Source organism: Triticum dicoccoides, chromosome 6B (assembly GCF_002162155.2).
Source record: "Triticum dicoccoides isolate Atlit2015 ecotype Zavitan chromosome 6B, WEW_v2.0, whole genome shotgun sequence".
Classification (NCBI taxonomy): domain Eukaryota; kingdom Viridiplantae; phylum Streptophyta; class Magnoliopsida; order Poales; family Poaceae; genus Triticum; species Triticum dicoccoides.
Window position 1 is genome coordinate 409663761 of NC_041391.1, and position 21921 is coordinate 409685681.

General features: G+C 45.1%; 1 protein-coding gene across 5 annotated transcripts; it reads right to left on the bottom strand.

Annotated features, from left to right (window-relative positions):
• Window positions 1–458: 458 nt before the first annotated feature.
• LOC119323851 lies at window positions 459–6393 on the bottom strand. 5 transcript variants are annotated; one of them, XM_037597562.1, is made up of 6 exons: window positions 5502–6129; window positions 5251–5405; window positions 5018–5096; window positions 2312–2901; window positions 1265–2079; window positions 459–1005 (listed from the first exon to the last, which is right to left on the bottom strand). In XM_037597562.1, the coding sequence occupies exons 3-6, from the start codon at window positions 5025–5027 to the stop codon at window positions 897–899; spliced, it is 1524 nt and encodes a 507-aa protein (XP_037453459.1). In that variant the 5' UTR covers window positions 5028–5096; window positions 5251–5405; window positions 5502–6129; the 3' UTR covers window positions 459–896. The 5 variants fall into 5 exon arrangements, with proteins under 5 accessions (XP_037453459.1, XP_037453458.1, XP_037453460.1 ...); XM_037597561.1 differs by having other exon boundaries at window positions 5251–5421; XM_037597563.1 differs by lacking the exons at window positions 5251–5405; window positions 5502–6129 and adding an exon at window positions 6147–6393 and having other exon boundaries at window positions 2312–2894.
• Window positions 6394–21921: the final 15528 nt, after the last annotated feature.

The following is a 21921-nucleotide window of genomic DNA, read 5'->3' on the forward strand; positions in this document are numbered from 1 at the left end:
AACAAACTCATATATGTTCATGTATTTTGAAAAAGTTCTCGTGAGTTTTGAAAATCTGCGTGTATTTTAAAATAAGAAAATAATAGAAAACAGAAGCAAAATAAGAAGCAAAAATGGGGAAATTAGAGAAAGGAAAAAAACCGAGCCACTGGAAAAAAACAGAAAATAAAGTGTTTGAATTAAATATTAAACACAGTTCATTGTATAATAAAAATTGTATATCGCGTATGAAAAAAATGTTTATGGTGCATTTATTCATTGTTTACTTAAAAAATGTTCATGTTACTAAAATAGCGCTCAAGCATCTAAATAAATGTTCACACACTTTTCATAAATTTTGGTTTATTTTGGGGGAAGTGTTCGCACATTTTTTAGAAATGTTTGTGGATTTCAAACAGAAAAAATAAACAAAAAAGGTAACAGGAATTATGTTTGTCTATTTCTAAAAGAGTTCCCGCTTAGGCAAGAGCGTCCCTGCAGGTGCAGGCCGGCCCAGTTGGATTCATCAGAAAAAAATAACAAAACACCACTGAGACACCGTTCAAAGCACTCGCTGTTTGTAACCCTCTGAAATATGAATCAAGCACGGGTAATCAACCAACCATGAGCTCAAACTAACAAGAACAATAAAACTAATTCATGCAGGACCTAGTGCCAAGCACGACCGCTACGCTACAACTACATATACCTCTTTGACTCCTCACCTCACTCTCATGATACAAATTATTACTACCTCTGTTCAGAATTACCTGTCGCTGAAATGAGTGTATCTAAGACGCGCTTCAGTGTGTAGATTTACTGATTTCAGCGACAGTTAATTCCGAACAGAGGGAGTACAAGCCATGAACTTAACCTGCAATAGAACAGATATAAAAGGCTCTTCAGGGAAAACGCGCTCAGAATTTACAGCAGAGAAGCCCCTTCCTCCAGCCTCGGCGCCGCCTGGTGCGTCTCCGCTCTCCTTTCGCCATCCTCACCGGGCTGCTGATCCAGTCCTTCTGCAGTCTGTTCCACAAGTGCAACACAACAGAGGTATGAGATAAATGTTGCATTCCTATCAAACAAAAGAAAAATGATAAATGTTGCATGGTTCATGCCTTCAAGATTTATTTTGAAACACAAATGAAGATCAGCTAGTAAAAGTTTTCAAGATTCTTTTCGAACAAAAATGAAACATAACCAGTAAGTACTATAATATATCTCCCAGATAAAATGACCGGTATATTTTCAGAAAGTACTTGCTGTGATCTGACCAGAAACTTACACTGGAAATGCAAAGGACCGGGTGCTGGTCGTGCTACTACCTGAACCGATGGAGATATTGCCAGAATAAGCAAGATGGCCAGAGTTTGACACTGGAGCAGACATAATACTAGGACCAAAACCCGGTTCAAAGGGAGGATAGCCGTTTCCAGTTCGAGATGGCGCTTTTGCACTATCAGGTGCATTATGTTCGCACACATTATCATGTTGTGCCAGCACAGGACTCCTATTAACCGCGTCATCATTAGCTCCTTCATCTATCTGGCTGGAACCATGTATATCGGCGGTACCGCCAGTCCCATGTTCTTTACTATTCTCCCCATTTGCTCCATTGGGCTCTACATTTTCAGCTGATGAAGTTGTAGCTGCTTCTGTTTCATGCATCTTGTTGGTTATTGTTTCACCCATAATACTTCCATTCTGATCATTGCTCTTCGCAGACGATCTTATCTCTGAACCTAGCGAACTCAGAGCATCAACCCTAGGTTCAGTTATTTCGACTTCATTAAATCCTTCAGCACTAATAGTATCAGTTTTCTCGAAAGTGCAGATAGGTCCAGTGGAAGCAGCATCTGAGATTGCTGATGTAGAGCATTCTGGTTTACATGTATCCTCTAGGGACCCATGACCAACAAAAGGATTATAGTGAACTATTAGGTTCAGTCCTCTCGCATCAAATGATGCCGCTGCATCACATTCTTCAGAGGTTGTTACTGAGCAATCATCAATGTTGTTCTTACTTGATACAGTATCATTAACAAGACCACTGGTTTTGGATGCAATAACTTCGACTCCATGACCCACATTTGCGGAAACCTGAAATTATAACAAAACCGTGTTTCTCAGCTTAACATCGTGAAGTTTTGGGTAAAAAAGTACCACCCTAAAGTGTGTTGATGCATTTATAGCTGAATATTCTTTCCTCAAGGACACCACTATATTTTGTATGATGGTTTTTTTACAATGCATCTATGCCATGATCATAGTGATGACAAGAAAAAAACAATTCTAAGTACTTGTGAGCTGTAACTCTGGACCAGTGGTGTACCTGCCTGACTGCTTCTCCATGGAAAGATAGCATATGATTTTTACTGGTTTCAGAGCTTATTGCACCTTTATGCAGGCACTCTTCTGCACTTTCGAGTCTAAGTAATTCTTCCAAACTTATTTTCTTCTCACTGAGATCACCAAAATTAGTGGCTTTACTCTTGCCCTCGGGACCATGTTTTTCACAAGAAGAATATCGTTTCTCATTGTTACTATCAGGAGCAAAATTAACAGGTAGAACTGCTTCTGGTTTGGGTTTGTGGAAAGCTTTTGCAGCACAATCTTTTTCTATGTACGTCGGAGCATCATTTGCGTGTATCATTTGACAATCAAAATTTGGAGATGACTTTTCATCTACTACTTTATCTTCTGAAATCTTCCGAGGAAGAGGTTGTCCGTCATCAATGCAGACATCTTTGACAAAATTACCACCATAATCAAAAGAAGCAACACTGTCTGGCAATTTGATCTCCACGATGTCCTTTTCATAAGAAGGATCCTCCTGCTCTACATGTCCAGCTATGTCTACCATATCTTGTGCTGGATTTTTGTCCTCAAGCATTTTTTCTGTGAAATGCTCAGTCCTGCAAACTATTTCACAAGAAATACTATAACCATATGGTTGATGTCATCTAGCATCACAAATTCACCAAGACAGTCACAAGGTAACAAATCAACATGTTGTCAACAAATGTCAAGCTAGTGTTGTAGTATTATCATGACGCCAGTCTCCATCTTTAACCAAGTTATCATATGATGTACTCCCTCTGTAAACTAATATAAGAGCGTTTAGATCACTAAAATAATGATCTGAACACTCTTATATTAGTTTACGGAGGGAGTATTAAAATACAGAATTAAGCAATGATTTCCATTATAAAATGATCTTTTGGGCCAACCCTAACAACAAAGTGTAAACTGAAACTGATGGGGATCTTTTGCAGTTTTGTTTCTTTTCCATTTTGGTTGCTGCGTCCCTTTAATTGATGGAATTTTGTCCATTTTGGGCCTAGCCCAGCAGCAGTTTCAGAAATTCCTAATAAATCCTAGAGGCCCACGCAGCCCATTTGTGCAAGGCAAGAGGTGGCACTAAAGTTTAGTCCCACATTGCTAGTTTAGAGGGAGTTGGACCTCTTTATAAGGGAGGCTCCTTCCCCACTTGTATGAGCATGAGAACAAGAGGGACATCCACGCGCGCTCCTCCTCCGCCGCCCGCCTCGCCACGCCTCGCCGCGGGTTGCGGGAATGAGCCGATGTCTAAATTTTTGCCACGCACTACGGGTATACGAAAGGTCACTCGGGAGATGGAAAGTTTTTGCTGTAGTGGAGATTAAATGCGAACGCTGCACCCTTCGGCTGCTGTCTGTTCATTTCATCTCCCTCGGTCCCTTCAGCTCCCGGCTCTGCCCTCTCGCCTCCTTCTCTTGCGCCTATAAAAGGGAGGTCGCTCCTCTCAGCAAGACGCACCAGAACTACTTCTTCCTCTCGCCACCGGTTCCTGAGCACTGCGCTGCTGCTACGATCTTCTCCATCCCGGCTTGCAGCGTGCACCGCAGGTCGGGACAGTAGGCCTCCGAAACCGCACTCTTTGAGTCCTGTACGGGAGAAGGGTGATAAGGTTTTTGGGGAGCGCTCTGCGCGACTACTGGCTGCTTCATCACGGACGATCCGGTCGCCGACGACTACTTCCCCGACGTCCACGACCTCCTCGACGACATGGCAGGCGAGGACACCGACCCCAAGTCCAGCGCTTCTGCTGCTGCTGTGCCGTACGTGTTCTTCTCCTTTCTGTTAGAAGTCCTGCTACAGTTCTTGGCTCTAGTTTCTGTCCTACGTATGTTAGGTTCTATGTCGTATAAGCAACTTCATCTAGTGACTGTTCTAGATGTGTTTACCTCAAGTTCATATATGAAGACGATGTTTACCTTCTCTCTGTCAGATTGCATGACTTGCTTTATATTTGCTATTTTAGTCATGTTTTATCTACTATTTCTGTTAATAAAATCATTCGGTAAATTGCTCATATTTCCAACATTAATCAGGTGCAAGCATTGAATATTCTTGTTGTGACTCTGAACTACCATCGTCCTAAATGCTCGATGACCCCGATAGAGGCGCTTCTTTCTACATTATGGAAAAAGTGGCTGGTGGTACATTAGCATGATCAAGACGCATCGGGCATGCCAGATTATTGGAAGCAAAGGTCCCAAGTTCAAGGTCCATTTGGACAGGTAGAGCTGCAAGCCTGCAACTGAGACTGATTGCAACCTGACCTGAATACATCATGGCACCTTTTCTGACTATTAAGGGGAACATGTCAACTTCAGTTCCCACAAGTTGCTGAAGGAACATATATTCATTTATTTCTGGTAGGGATGCACATCCCAAATATTTCTCATTCTTACTCTCAGAATCTCATTTGACAAATATTATGTTGAAGTTGTCAGAGTTAATAAAACCAGGCTAATCGTCAATATTGGTTTGTATCTAAATCAGTTGCTGGCTATGTACATATTCTAAGCACTAAGCGGACATCCACCTGAACTTTCAAATGGCAGTTGACTAGTCCAGCTACACGCACCGAGTCTAACAAGAAGAAATAGCATTCTCCCCATCATAAATTAATTAATCAACGAGATATAATTGGAGAGCAAAACTCCTCATATACTTGATCAAACCCAAACCGTTCATCAAAATAGAAGTTTACCTAGCTTCATGGTCCGCGGCCTATCTCGGCCAAGCCATCACCGAGCCCCCGATTCAGAGAGAGCAGAGTTGTGTGATTCCTGGAAATTGTGGCAGAGAACTATATATGTGTTAATATGAGCATGGCTTATTCCTGCCACTGTTTATACTAGCCAAAAGGGCAAAACTGCACTTGGTGTATGTTCAAACAGCCCAGGCGCCACATTATTTGCATGAACCAGCAGTAGTACAAACCGCAAGCAAACTGAAGAAGCGTGCACCATAAGCATCCAAAAGTCAAAACTCAGACCCAATCTCACCAAACGCCAGAGATGGTCTCGATATGTTACTGGCCTAGACACGGTACCACAACCGTACAATCTGGTACAACAACCTACTGCTACTAAGACCTGAAAGAATTGAAATCTTTTTTTAGGCGATAAAAGAATCGAACTTGTTCTCACATGAGAAGCATGAGAAGCAGAGAGGAGATATACGCGTAGTACCGAATCAACGGGAAGCTGTTGTCCAAGAACGGCAAGAACACTCTCTCAGAAGAGAAAAGAAAGAAGAACCGGCGTCCGGCAAGAACGCGATGCGCACAGAATCTACTCCGGATAGCGTACCGGGGATTGGGATTGGGGTTGGAGAGCCGTGCGCCGATTCCGCCGTAACGGGTACAAAAGTTGAAGAAGCAGGGAGAAGCTGTAGTGCGTTTAATGGAATTAACTGCATGCTGCAGAAGTTGTTGTACTACTGTCGATAGGTAAGCGTGCCCCCAACAGCAGTAACTACGGTACAGGCAAGCAGGCAGAGAACAAGAACTCACCCGCAAATACTAGAAAACCAGAAGAAGAAGAAGAAGAAGAAGAAGAAGAAGAAGAAGAAGAAGAAGAAGAAAAGTTTGTCTAATTGCCATGTGTTTGCCATCCTGTAGCAAAGTTGTGCTTCCTGGTTCTTCTCTGTCCTAGCTAGGTCAGATCAGTAATGTTTTTCTCTGCTGAGTTGAGGTCGGCACAAGGAGCAAACCGCTGGGGCATGGCGAGGAAGCGAAATTCATCTAAAAATCAACAAAAACCAAGAACTCCCACATAGGAAACCAGGGAAACAATCACGCGAAGGGAGAAGAAATGAGGGGAGGGGGGACTGACCTTCTGTTGGGGTTCAACTCCAGAAATCTGCTGGGCGTTCCCCTATTTCAAGAGCGAAAGGATCGCCGCGCGAGAGGCGGCCAGGCTTGCGAGAACACGGCGAGGATGGGGAGGCCAACGAACAAGAGTTTTCTTTTCTTTCCTTTTGAGGTTAACAAGAGAATTTTGGAATTGCTTGAAAAGAAAAATCCAGACGGAAGGATGAAGAGGTGTGACGAGTCCGCAGAGCTGTGCATTAAATTCTGATGCGCGCGCGCGCTCTCTCTCTCTCTACATATCCGGCCCCTTAATGAATGCTCAGGAAACAGGTCACTGATTTGATTAAAGGACAGGCTTTATTTTCTTTTTTGCGAAATGATTAAAGGACATGTTGATGAGGAATATCTGAAAGTTGTCCAAAATTATTGTTTAGTGATGTGTGATTGTTGAATATCGCCCATGGCGATTTTGAAACCCTCGACAAAGAAAGGTAGATGTCATCCTAGTATTTTTCTTGCACACGTGAAGAGAAGAAAACTTTGCAACCAACCCCCTAAAAAATGATTTTTTTTTAATCAAAATACAGCTGTCTCTCTATAAAATGGACGCTTGGTCTACACTTTGACCTCACGAATTTTGCATTGAGGTATTTTAGGGAGGAGGGATTATAGTCATTGCCCCAGGGATTTAGCCGATCTCGGTGAACTTCTTTAACAAATATCGTGCATCGGTGTTGTCTGTAATCTTGCATAGCATATTTACTCTAACAGGTGGTATCGAAATAAGGTTGTGAGAAGACTATGCAAAAGATCAACTGCGAGGTCGGGAGAAGATGGACCGGTCAAATCTCGGCATAGAGCAATTTGATCTACGCGTTATAGCCAAGTTCCATGGCAATTTCTAAAGAGCAGACAGAGTGACGGTGTGCGGGCTAGTTTTCTTGGTAGATCACGGACTATGGAATGGCTTCGGACGAGGAATACATGATTGATGGTCTATTTTTGAAGGAAGTCGCAGAGGGAAGCACAGGCGGTAAGACGAAAGACAACAAGTCGGGTAAGTCGCGTCTCGACATGGACATGGGGTTCACCAAATTTGATGTAGAAAAATTCGATGGCACGGGAAACTTCAGTCTATGGCAAACAAGAGTCAAGGATCTTGTGGCTCAACAGGGAATCTTTACGGGTTTGCAGAAGACGAAGCCAACCAAGGTTGAGGACGATATGTCGAAGGATATGCAATGTAACGCCCTCGATGCGGCTATATCTCCCACGTGTCGAAGCACGACTTAGAGGCATAACCGCATTGAAAGCAATGTCGCAAGTGAGGTAATCTTCACACAACCCATGTAATACATAAGGGAAAGAGATACATAGTTGGCTTACAATCGCCACTTCACACAATTACATGAATAAAGCATTACATCATCCAGATACAATCAAGGTCCGACTACGGAACCAAAATAAAAGAAGAACCCCAAATGCGACAAAGGTCCCCGATCGACCCCAACTGGGCTCCACTACTGATCAACTAACACGAAACAACATAAAGGACAAGATCTTCATCGAGCTCCTCCTGAGCTTGGTTGCGTCACCTGCTCGATAACATAGGCACCTGCAAACTGGTTTTGGAAGTATCTGTGAGCCACGGGGACTCAGCAATCTCGCACCCGCGAGATCAAGACTATTTAAGCTTATGGGTAAGGATGGAGTAATGAGGTGGAGCTGCAGCAAGCGACTAGCATATATGGTGGCTAACATACGCAAATGAGAGCGAGAAGAGAAGGCAAAGCACGGTCGATAAAGGTATGATCAAGAAGTGATCCTGGACTACCTACGTCAAGCATAACTCCAACACCGTGTTCACTTCCCGGACTCCGCCGGAAAGAGACCATCACGGTTACACACGCGGTTGATGTATTTTAATTAAGGTCAACTTCGGGTTTTCTACAACCGGACGTTAACAAATTCCCATCTGCCCATAACCGCGGGCACGGCTTTCGAAAGTTCAAATCCCTGCAGGGGTGTCCCAACTTAGCCCATGACAAGCTCTCACGGTCAACGAAGGAATAGACCTCCACCCGAGACGTTCCGATCAGACTCGGTATCCCGGTACAACAAGACATTTCGACAGGGTAAAACTAAACCAGCAACACCGCCCGAATGTGCCGACAAATCCCGATAGGAGCTGCACACATCTCTTTCTCAGGGCACACTCAGATAGGTCAAGCTACGAGTAGAACCAACCCTCAAGTTTCCCCGAGGTGGCCCCGCAGGCTGCCCAGTTCGGACCAACACTCAGAGGAGCACTGGCCCGGGGGGGGGGGGGTAAAATAATGATGACCCTTGAGTCCGCGAAACCCAAGGGAAAAAGAGGCTAGGTGGCAAATGGTAAAACCAATGTTGGGCATTGCTGGAAGAGCTTTACTTAAGGCGAACTGTCAAGGGGTTCCCATAATAGCCCAACCGTGTAAGGAACGCAAAATCCGGGAACATAACACCGATATGACGGAAACTAGGGCGGCAAGAGTGGAACAAAACACCAGGCATAAGGCCGAGCCTTCCACCCTTTACCAAGTATATAGATGCATTAATTAAGTAAGATATATTGTGATATCCCAACAAGTAAATAAATGTTCCAGCAAGGAACAACATCTCCATGTTCCAACAAGGAGCAAACTTCAATCTTCACCTGCAACTAACAACGCTATAAGAGGGGCTGAGCAAAGCGGTAACATAGCCAATCAACGGTTTGCTAGGATATGGTGGGTTAGAGGTTGAACATGGCAATTTGGGTGGCTGACAAGCAAGTGGTAGGCATCGTAGCATTGGCATGGCAAAAGAGCGAGCAAACTAGCATAGCAAAGATAGTAGTGATTTCGAGGGTATGATCATCTTGCCTGAAATCCCGCAAGGAAGAAGAACGAGTCCATGAAGAAGACAAACGGACGTAGTTGAACGGATCCTCACAAACGCGACGTTATCGGAACCAACCCGAAGAAGCAATCACCGGAAAAGAAGCACACAACCTAGTAAATAACCACCACAACAACATGGCATGATGCACAAACGAGTATGATGCATGTCCGGTTTAATGAGGCATGGCATGGCAAAGTGCAACAAACAACACTACAAATTAAGTGGAGCTCAATACGCAACGAGTTGCATATTGATGAAACACCACGACACGTTATTTAGTTTGATCTCGTTTATGTACTCAACAATATTAAATGTTGATAACCATGGCATAAGTAAACTAACTATTTAGGCAAGTTTAAATGAGGCCGGAAACAACAAATAACAATTCCGGAAAATCCCCATGGCATTTAGCAGTTTAATGCAACAACAAGTTTAAACATTTTAAATGTTGTTATCATGATGCAGATGACATATGCAAGTTTATGCAATTTTTATGAAAATGTTGACATGAGCATGTTATGAAGCATTTGGTCACCATGGCGGAACGAAAAGGGTGCCACGGCGGCGAAACAAAAATGGTGCCACGGCAACATATCCGAAAATGATGCCACGGCAACATATCGGTTCCGGTAGCTCACGGAGATACCGGTGCAAAAGAAGGCGTGCGGATGTGCGGAACATGCAGAAGATGGTGGGGTGATCCCGTCTACCGGGTTCCCATGGGATAGTGGCATGGAAACGAGTGACAAACAGACACGATGCAAAAACGGGCATCTCATACAACATGCATTCGGTCCACGGCGGTCGTCTCGGCGTTATACCTTCGAAGCGTGCGTTTCGGGCGGATCGAGTTCGTAGAGGGAAGTAGACGTTCACGGGTCGACGGTAGTGGTACATCTCGTAGACGTTCACGGGTCGTCGTGGAGGTAGACGTTCACGGGCGTCGTGGAAGTAGTGGTACACGTTCATTTTTCGGAGAGGTACTTGACGAATCCAACATCTTCGGGGCGACGGTAGTGGTTCACGGACGTCGTGGTACTTGTCGGTCCGGTCTCGATTCTTGCGACGGTAGTGGTACACGTGGTAGATGAACTTGGCGATCCGAAGGGGTACTTGGCGGGTCGTCGAGGTACGCGTTCTTGGAGATCCCGTAGACGCGGTAGGGGTACTTGACGCGTCACCGTGTAAACGAACTTGGCGCATCAGAAGGGTACTTTTAAGCCCACGTAGTCGTACACATTTTGTAGACGTCCGGTGCGTCCGTAGATGTACTTGGCGAAATCCGCGAAGGCGTCCTTGGGCTCCCTGGTTGCCGAGTCTTGGCAAAACAAAGGGGATCTCGGCGTCCAAGCGAGGATGAAGACCGCGATGCGAGGAGGTGGCTTGGGGTCAAAAGACCAAGGCAAAGTGGCGCAGGAAGGTGAGGCTGCCGCAGGAGCTTGAGGGCGCGAGTGGCCATGGCGCTGAGCGACGAGCTACTGCTGCTCGAAGCGGACAGAGGCAACTGGGGGGCACGGACGAGGCCGGGAAGACGGGGATGAACGCCCAGGTCGCAGGGGAGGCGGGCGACGGAGCACGAGGTGCACGGAGCGGCGTCGGCGAGAGGATGCAGCAGCAGAAGCTGCTGCCGGCGGCGAGGTCGAGGCGGTGCGGTTCCAGGGGCGGCGAGGAGGAGGTCGAGCACGGCGCTCGCGCGCAGAGGCGACGGAGCTCAGTGGAGGGAGGAGGCAGTGGCAACGAGCTCAAGGAGCGGCTCCCCTTGAGCGCTCGGGCGATGGGGACGGATGGCGCCGGTGGAGGGAGGAGGCGGCGAGGGGAAACGGAGAGGGGATCGCGCGAGGTGGATCGGGAGGAGCGGGGCTCTCCCTGGCGATGCGAGCATGCGCGCGATGGGGATCGAGTGCGGCGCTGAGGGAGGACGAGGAGGAGATGGGATCGGGCAGGGGATGTTTGGACCGGTCGGGCTAGGGTTAGGAGGGGCGCGGCTGGGCCTTGGGCCGCAGCTACAGGAGACCCAAATGGTCGGCTGGGCTGGGCTAGAATCTCTCTCTTCTCTCTCTTATATTTTCTTTAACAGAAAAGCAAAAAGAGAGAGGAAAAGAAAAGGAGGGTTAGGGAAAGAAAATGCGCAAGGGGATAATTTCCTTGGACTCACAAAAATGAGTTTGTTCCGAGAAAAAATAGAAAGGCCATGATTGAAAGATTTAAATTCAAACTCATTTGAAATTCAAATGGGTTTGAACGAGGACTTGATGAAAGGAAGGTCCAAAAATGTTCGGATTTTTGGTGGAGCTCCGGAAAATGATGAAATAAATTATTGGACAACGTTTGAGGTCAAAGGCATGGGGAATTATTTTGCAAGTGTGTTTTGGTGATTTCCGAAATAAAGAAATATTTAATATAGCTCCCTAATATTGGAGGATAAGTTATAAAGAGAAGTCACCATGTGAGTTCCCTCGGTTTAAATGGATCGAAAAATCCATACAATTTATTTGGAAGAGTTGCAAAAGATTTAAGAGATGACTGCATGATGACATGATGCAATGCAAAAATAAATAGAGCAAGCACAAAAAATAAAAAAAAACACGGAGGAACTCGGAATAGCTGGAAGTCTTCTGATCGTCGGTCTCGGGGCGTTACAACACTCCACCACTACGAGAGGATCTCGTCCCGAGATCTAGGATGGCACCGGAGGGAAAACGGAAGAGGAAGAGAAGAGGTAAAACTAAGTTGCTTCTTTGACAAACGAGTGAAACCACGAACCTTGAGAGGTTGAGCAATTTCGAGAAAAGAATACAACGAAGGTGAACAAGGTCGAAAACACTCTGTTAGCAAATAGGGACAAAGAACATTTGCGAAAAACCTTGAGGTTGAAGGGAAGATATATATTGAAAACACGCCGGTTAAAGAAGGGGATCAAGGAAGACCAAATTCGAACAGCACTCCGGTTGAAAAGTGATACAAGACTAGATAAGATGAAAAGAACTTGAGCAGAGGACACGGCACTCTGGTTAAATGGATAAGCACGAAAAGAACATGATCTATGACAAACGAGATGATGGGTTGAAAAGAGCAACATCACAATGACTCCTGAACGAAGGGAAACAAGATCTTGAGAGAGCACGGATACAACAAATGCTAGAATGGAGTTGTTGAAAACAAACAACGAAAAGAATAATCTTGATATGGTCTTATGAAATACATCTCAAATTATGAGATGACAACCTGCCACTCACGGGAAGAAGAATTGGATTGATATGAACGAGGAGACGAGAAACTTATTTCACCGGGAGGATAATGAAGTACTTGGATCATTTACAAGCACCATAAATGGCAACAATCCTTAGGGAAGGCTTTAGGTGAAATCTATACCAAGATAACTCCAATGAAGAGATTGACGGTTGAAAAGATCTCTTGAACAAAGAGAAAAAGATGGATTTAAATATGTCACTCTTGAAAACTTGTGAATCACGAAGCAACGAAGGGGAATTATCAAGAAGGACATAATACCACCTCCAAAGATACGGTAGAAAGAAATTGCACTCCGGATAGCAAGATGAAGAATGCTTGAGTTTCTTAGAAAAGAATCTCGATGAACACTTCAAGAAGAAATATAAATCCTTGATGAACCATCATGTAGAGCCTCCATGAAGAACTCCGGTAATAAAAGGATGATAAAAAGAAAGAGAAGTTGAAAACACAAGGTGAAGCCTTGCGATGATTTAGATGGAGCTTCGCGACAAGATAATGCGGAAAACTTAGAACTCCGGAAGAAAGATGAACAACAAGCAGCCAAGAATTTATTCCTCCTGGACAAACTCTGAAGGAAAGGATTAATCACTTGGATGAAACCAGAATAAGAATTATGTTATGCGTATCCTTCACCAATTTAAATTGATGACAAGCAACGGATTTGGCATACCACTTATTCTCGTAGAAAGGATTAAAAGAGATATATCAAAACTTGAGAAGGTCTTCAACGAACCACCGGTAGGATTGGAACAACAAATGAATTGATATGATGAACAAGGAAGAGAGATCTTGAAAGAACCACCGTAAGAATTGAAAATGATCGAAGTAGGGGTGCATCACCGGTAAGAATTAGCAAATGAACGAAGGTGCTTGAGAGGATTTAGATACATGAGAGCGCAGAGATCACAAGCTGATTAGAGATCACTTGATGCACCGGTAAAATTGGAGAGTGATAACTGAAAGCTGAGAATGAATAATCCCGAAATAATGGCCTTCAGAGAATCAAACTGAAAAGACTCCTGAATTTGCACCGGATGGATAAAAAGAATATCTCACAATCGCAAATAATTATGAGAGGATGGCAACAAGCTAGAATCACGAATCTCTGAGAGAGCGGATAGATATGGAGGAAAAGTCTTCATCGGTCTTCAATATCTGAGAATGACGATGAGAAACACCACCAAGAATTATTTAGACACTCCGGAAGAATCCAAACGAAGAGGTTGAGCCAACGGTGAAGAGAATTTGAAAGATCTTGGAGAAAACATTTGACTGATGATAACTCATTCTTACGTCAAACTTGGAGAAGAATTTAGGATAGCTCTGGGAAAATAGAAGAGTCAGGTAAGATCCTGGAAAAAGACCTGTGGGTTAGGGCCCACTCAAAAGAAAACACCGTTGAACGATTTAAAAGAGAGGCTGCACCGGTTGAGTTAAATGGCTTGAATTAGGGAACATCCTCGAAAGAACTTGAACGAAAGTAGAGTGGAAACACGAATCTTCGAGATATCTTGAGCACTCCGGAACAATAGAATAGCGAGAAATGAATAAATATGAGGAGCACCGTCAAGAGAAGGTATTTGAAACGAGAAAAAGGGGATATAATCGACAAATCTTGACTTGAATCCACCGGAGAAGAGAAAAGACAAAGAATGATAACTTGAAGCTCCGTTACGATCTTCATGAGAATCACCGGATAAGAATATTGACGGAAAAGAATAGAGAGATTTCCACCAATAAAATGGATACTTGATTAAAATAAATGAGTCCTTGAAGAAAAAGGGGTGGGAGGGCGGGAAAACAAAAACAACTTGGGACGGATGAAACAAACACCGTTGAGAAAACTGAGAGGTGATCTTGCGAATGTTGAAATGATCGGATCCACTTGAAGAGAAAGACGCTGGTTGAAAAGGATTGACATGACAATCTCGATTGTCGAGAAGGATTGGTATTCACATCGGAGTATGAGAACACCATTTCGGAAAGGTATGGAATCAACACTTGACATTGAAGCAACTCGAATACCACAACTCAAAACAAAAACAAAGGACTGGCTTGCAGAATAAGCCGGAACAAACATATGATAGAGATTTCGTCCGAAGTTTTCGTGGTGGGGCCTACACGGGCTCGATCGTACAGCACCATCATGTACAAGGCAGTGCACATGACATACGAAGCGTCCCCGAGTCGGCATAGCCAAGGACTCTTTAAGACACAACGAGACCACTGTAAAATCGACCGTGAATAGGCGGACCACTAGACGTCGAACCCCAATTTCATATCATACATCTGTCGGAAAGATATCCTAAGAGCTACTTGAATTCCCACCTATGAAACTCCCGAAATTTTCCGGTTATGCAATCAGGTGTTGGGGATACAGGGGAAGCATAATATCTCACCCAAACTAGCAAATCCTACATCCAGCTGTATCCATCCTTCAACACATAACCAAGAAACCTTCGGAAATCATCTACCTCAACCTTCGAAAAGCATCCGTTATACAAGTTATGGCGATACTCCCGTACTCACCTCAGTACTGGGTTTTGGGGTTATCTCACCAACAACTGCATAAAAGAGATTTTCGATGTCGGCGTACTAAACTCAGGTATTCCAGAACTGCAACGATAAAATTATGATGACAACACCTCAGAGCTCAACTCCCCGGGACACTTCCACAAAACCCCTAACAGGAGGCACCAAGACAATGTTCTCATCATAAAACCATCGGAACGATTCCAAGATACCCGCGTGATCCTAAAAAATTTTTAGTGAAATTTGAGAAGAGAAAAGTCAAAACTCTACGTCAGGATGCCTCGCAAGAGTGACGAAGGGACTGAGGAGTAAAAAGAATTCCTAAACTCTCCGATATATAATTCCTAAATGACTCAAAACATTTTTTTTAGACTCAAACTCGGCCGCTAAAAACGATCAATCAATGGGGCTCCTAAGGTCGGGGAAGGCTCTGATTACCAACTTGTAACGCCCTCGATGCGGCTATATCTCCCACGTGTCGAAGCACGACTTAGAGGCATAACCGCATTGAAAGCAATGTCGCAAGTGAGGTAATCTTCACACAACCCATGTAATACATAAGGGAAAGAGATACATAGTTGGCTAACAATCGCCACTTCACACAATTACATGAATAAAGCATTACATCATCCAGATACAATCAAGGTCCGACTACGGAACCAAAATAAAAGAAGAACCCCAAATGCGACAAAGGTCCCCGATCGACCCCAACTGGGCTCCACTACTGATCAACTAACACGAAACAACATAAAGGACAAGATCTTCATCGAGCTCCTCCTGAGCTTGGTTGCGTCACCTGCTCGATAACATAGGCACCTGCAAACTGGTTTTGGAAGTATCTGTGAGCCACGGGGACTCAGCAATCTCGCACCCGCGAGATCAAGACTATTTAAGCTTATGGGTAAGGATGGAGTAATGAGGTGGAGCTGCAGCAAGCGACTAGCATATATGGTGGCTAACATACGCAAATGAGAGCGAGAAGAGAAGGCAAAGCACGGTCGATAAAGGTATGATCAAGAAGTGATCCTGGACTACCTACGTCAAGCATAACTCCAACACCGTGTTCACTTCCCGGACTCCGCCGGAAAGAGACCATCACGGTTACACACGCGGTTGATGTATTTTAATTAAGGTCAACTTCGGGTTTTCTACAACCGGACGTTAACAAATTCCCATCTGCCCATAACCGCGGGCACGGCTTTCGAAAGTTCAAATCCCTGCAGGGGTGTCCCAACTTAGCCCATGACAAGCTCTCACGGTCAACGAAGGAATAGACCTCCACCCGAGACGTTCCGATCAGACTCGGTATCCCGGTACAACAAGACATTTCGACAGGGTAAAACTAAACCAGCAACACCGCCCGAATGTGCCGACAAATCCCGATAGGAGCTGCACATATCTCTTTCTCAGGGCACACTCAGATAGGTCAAGCTACGAGTAGAACCAACCCTCAAGTTTCCCCGAGGTGGCCCCGCAGGCTGCCCAGTTCGGACCAACACTCAGAGGAGCACTGGCCCGGGGGGGTAAAATAATGATGACCCTTGAGTCCGCGAAACCCAAGGGAAAAAGAGGCTAGGTGGCAAATGGTAAAACCAATGTTGGGCATTGCTGGAAGAGCTTTACTTAAGGCGAACTGTCAAGGGGTTCCCATAATAGCCCAACCGTGTAAGGAACGCAAAATCCAGGAACATAACACCGATATGACGGAAACTAGGGCGGCAAGAGTGGAACAAAACACCAGGCATAAGGCCGAGCCTTCCACCCTTTACCAAGTATATAGATGCATTAATTAAGTAAGATATATTGTGATATCCCAACAAGTAAATAAATGTTCCAACAAGGAACAACATCTCCATGTTCCAACAAGGAGCAAACTTCAATCTTCACCTGCAACTAACAACGCTATAAGAGGGGCTGAGCAAAGCGGTAACATAGCCAATCAACGGTTTGCTAGGATATGGTGGGTTAGAGGTTGAACATGGCAATTTGGGTGGCTGACAAGCAAGTGGTAGGCATCGTAGCATTGGCATGGCAAAAGAGCGAGCAAACTAGCATAGCAAAGATAGTAGTGATTTCGAGGGTATGATCATCTTGCCTGAAATCCCGCAAGGAAGAAGAACGAGTCCATGAAGAAGACAAACGGACGTAGTTGAACGGATCCTCACAAACGCGACGTTATCGGAACCAACCCGAAGAAGCAATCACCGGAAAAGAAGCACACAACCTAGTAAATAACCACCACAACAACATGGCATGATGCACAAACGAGTATGATGCATGTCCGGTTTAATGAGGCATGGCATGGCAAAGTGCAACAAACAATACTACAAATTAAGTGGAGCTCAATACGCAACGAGTTGCATATTGATGAAACACCACGACACGTTATTTAGTTTGATCTCGTTTATGTACTCAACAATATTAAATGTTGATAACCATGGCATAAGTAAACTAACTATTTAGGCAAGTTTAAATGAGGCCGGAAACAACAAATAACAATTCCGGAAAATCCCCATGTCATTTAGCAGTTTAATGCAACAACAAGTTTAAACATTTTAAATGTTGTTATCATGATGCAGATGACATATGCAAGTTTATGCAATTTTTATGAAAATGTTGACATGAGCATGTTATGAAGCATTTGGTCACCATGGCGGAACGAAAAGGGTGCCACGGCGGCGAAACAAAAATGGTGCCACGGCAACATATCCGAAAATGATGCCACGGCAACATATCGGTTCCGGTAGCTCACGGAGATACCGGTGCAAAAGGAGGCGTGCGGATGTGCGGAACATGCAGAAGATGGTGGGGTGATCCCGTCTACCGGGTTCCCATGGGATAGTGGCATGGAAACGAGTGACAAACGGACACGATGCAAAAACGGGCATCTCATACAACATGCATTCGGTCCACGGCGGTCGTCTCGGCGTTATACCTTCGAAGCGTGCGTTTCGGGCGGATCGAGTTCGTAGAGGGAAGTAGACGTTCACGGGTCGACGGTAGTGGTACATCTCGTAGACGTTCACGGGTCGTCGTGGAGGTAGACGTTCACGGGCGTCGTGGAAGTAGTGGTACACGTTCGTTTTTCGGAGAGGTACTTGACGAATCCAACATCTTCGGGGTGACGGTAGTGGTTCACGGACGTCGTGGTACTTGTCGGTCCGGTCTTGATTCTTGCGACGGTAGTGGTACACGTGGTAGATGAACTTGGCGATCCGAAGGGGTACTTGGCGGGTCGTCGAGGTACGCGTTCTTGGAGATCCCGTAGACGCGGTAGGGGTACTTGACACGTCACCGTGTAAACGAACTTGGCGCATCAGAAGGGTACTTTTAAGCCCACGTAGTCGTACACGTTTTGTAGACGTCCGGTGCGTCCGTAGATGTACTTGGCGAAATCCGCGAAGGCGTCCTTGGGCTCCCTGGTTGCCGAGTCTTGGCAAAACGAAGGGGATCTCGGCGTCCAAGCGAGGATGAAGACCGCGATGCGAGGAGGTGGCTTGGGGTCAAAAGACCAAGGCAAAGTGGCGCAGGAAGGTGAGGCTGCCGCAGGAGCTTGAGGGCGCGAGTGGCCATGGCACTGAGCGACGAGCTGCTACTGCTCGAAGCGGACAGAGGCAACTGGGGGGCACGGACGAGGCCGGGAAGACGGGGATGAACGCCCAGGTCGCAGGGGAGGCGGGCGACGGAGCACGAGGTGCACGGAGCGACATCGGCGAGAGGATGCAGCAGCAGAAGCTGCTGCCGGCAGCGAGGCCGAGGCGGTGCGGTTCCAGGGGCGGCGAGGAGGAGGTAGAGCACGGCGCTCGCGCGCAGAGGCGACGGAGCTCAGCGGAGGGAGGAGGTAGTGGCGACGAGCTCAAGGAGCGGCTCCCCTTGAGCGCTCGGGCGATGGGGACGGATGGCGCCAGTGGAGGGAGGAGGCGGCGAGGGGAAACGGAGAGGGGATCGCGCGAGGTGGATCGGGAGGAGCGGGGCTCTCCCTGGCGATGCGAGCATGCGCGCGATGGGGATCGAGTGCGGCGCTGAGGGAGGACGAGGAGGAGATGGGATCGGGCAGGGGATGTTTGGACCGGTCGGGCTAGGGTTAGGAGGGGCGCGGCTGGGCCTTGGGCCGCAGCTACAGGAGACCCAAATGGTCGGCTGGGCTGGGCTAGAATCTCTCTCTTCTCTCTCTTATATTTTCTTTAACAGAAAAGCAAAAAGAGAGAGGAAAAGAAAAGGAGGGTTAGGGAAAGAAAATGCGCAAGGGGATAATTTCCTTGGACTCACAAAAATGAGTTTGTTCCGAGAAAAAATAGAAAGGCCATGATTGAAAGATTTAAATTCAAACTCATTTGAAATTCAAATGGGTTTGAACGAGGACTTGATGAAAGGAAGGTCCAAAAATGTTCGGATTTTTGGTGGAGCTCCGGAAAATGATGAAATAAATTATTGGACAACGTTTGAGGTCAAAGGCATGGGGAATTATTTTGCAAGTGTGTTTTGGTGATTTCCGAAATAAAGAAATATTTAATATAGCTCCCTAATATTGGAGGATAAGTTATAAAGAGAAGTCACCATGTGAGTTCCCTCGGTTTAAATGGATCGAAAAATCCATACAATTTATTTGGAAGAGTTGCAAAAGATTTAAGAGATGACTGCATGATGACATGATGCAATGCAAAAATAAATAGAGCAAGCACAAAAAATAAAAAAAACACACGGAGGAACTCGGAATAGCTGGAAGTCTTCTGATCGTCGGTCTCGGGGCATTACATGCAAGTGTAGGGAGCGGCCACCATACGACTTTGTATTTCAAATTAGGTCATATATCATGTCATGGAGGAAATTTCTCCTAAGCCGATTGGTAAGTTGCTATATGTCCAAGTCGGCAACCAATAAACTGTATTTGAAGCAAAAATTCTATGGGCCAAAGACGCGGGAGGGGTCAGATCTTGTGGAGCACGTGGGTTCCCTTAATCAATTGGTCGCATATGTAGCACGTATGGACTTGAAGATTGATGATGAGGACAGGCTCCACTTCTTCTAGTTTTGTTTGCGACCATCCAATGAGCATTTGGTCATTACATTGACACATGGAAAGATAAACATCAACAATGAGGAAATCACCGCAGCGTTGCTTGGATATGAATTGATGAAGCAAAAGAATGCACCTGAAAAGGAGAGTACTCGAGCTTTGCGGTTGGCAGTCAAAAGTTAGCATCCCACAAAGGGATAAGAGGTGGCGAAGAAAAATAAGAAGGTTGAGTGCTTCAAAGGCAAGGAGTGGGAACATGTAAAGAGGGAATTCTTAGAAATGAAGGGTGGGACATGTCTAATGTAGTTACTCGCGGTGATGGCTCGGATGGTGATAGTAATTTTTTTATTGTATCATACATGCGGTCAACTAAAGATGAAGCGTGGATGTTGGATTCAGCAAACTCTTTTCATGTGACGCCCAAAAGGGAGTGGTTCTCTGCTACTTCTTGAGCTTGCGTTGGTTTTTCCCTTGGAGAGGAAAGGGTGGTGCATCAAAGTAGAGATAAGTATTTTCCTCGGTTAAGAACCAATGTATCAGTCCAATACGAGGAACACACAAGTCTCCAGTGATAGCATCTGCACAAACAAACAAATACTTGCACCCAACATGATAAAGGGGTCGTCAATCCCTTCACGGTTACTTGCAAGGATGAGATCTGATAGAGATAGGTATAAAAGATAAATAAAAGTGCAAAATAAAGTAAAGGTAAATAGATTGCAGCAAGGTATTTTTATGTTTTTGGTTTTATAGATCTAAAAATAATACGATAAGAATAGACCCAAGGGTCATGGTTTTCACTAGAGGCTTCTCTCTTGAAAGAATGCATACGGTGGATAAACAAATTACTGTTGAGAAATTGATAGAAAAGAGCAAAGTTATGACAATATCTAAGGCAATGATCATGAATATAGGCATCACGTCTGTGACAAGTAGACCGACTCCTGCCTGCATCTACTACTATTACTCCACACATCGACCGCTATCCAGCATGCATCTAGTGTATTAAGTTAACAAGAACGGAGTAACACATTAAGAAAGATGACATGATGTGGAGGGATAGATCCAATCAATATGAAATAAACCCCATCTTTTTATCCTTAATGGCAACAATACAAATACGTGCCTCGCTACCCCTTCTGTCACTAGGTGAGGACACCGCAAGATTGAACCCATCACAAAGAACCTCTCCCATTGCAAGAAAAATCAATCTAGTTGGCCAAACCAAATCAATTGATCAGAGAGAAATACAAAGCTATCTTAACCATGCATAAAGGAGTTCAGAGAAGACTCAAATAATATTCATACATAATCCGATCATAAATCCACAATTCATCGGATCTCAACAAACGCACCGCAAAAGAAGATTACATCGAATAGATCTCCAAGAACATCGAGGAGAACATTGTATTGAAGATCAAAGGGAAAGAAGAAATCGTGTAGCTACTAGCTATGGACCAGTAGGTCTGTGGTGAACTACACACACATCATCGGAAGGGCATCAAGGTTGATGTAGAGGCCCTCCGTGATCGAATCCCCCTCCGGCAGAGTACCTTAAAATGCCCAAGATGGGATCTCACAAGGACAAAAACTTGCGGTGGCGGAAAAGTATTTTTGGTGTACCCTATGGTATACGGGGAATATTTGGGTATTTATAAAGCCGAGATTAGGGTTGGAGGAGTCACCGGGGGGGCATAAGCTTGGGAGGCGCCCCCTAGGGCGCGGCCTCCAGGCTTGTGGCCACCCCGTGGCTCTTCTGGCCTCCTCCGAAGCTTCCTAGGTGTCTTCTTGTCCAAGAAAAATCGTCAAAAAGTTTCGTTTCGTTTGGTATTGATTTTATGTAAAAGACAAAAACAAGGAAAAAACAACAACTGGCACTAGGCACTAGGTTAATAGGTTAGTCCCAAAAAATGATATGAAATAGCATAATAATGCATATAAAACATCCAAGATGGATAATATAATAGCATGGAACAATCAAAAACTATAGATACGTTGGAGACGTATCATTCTCTTCGTATAAGTCCGGTGAATTTTATTTAGCCTATATTGGCGATGAATCGGGCTACAATGTTAC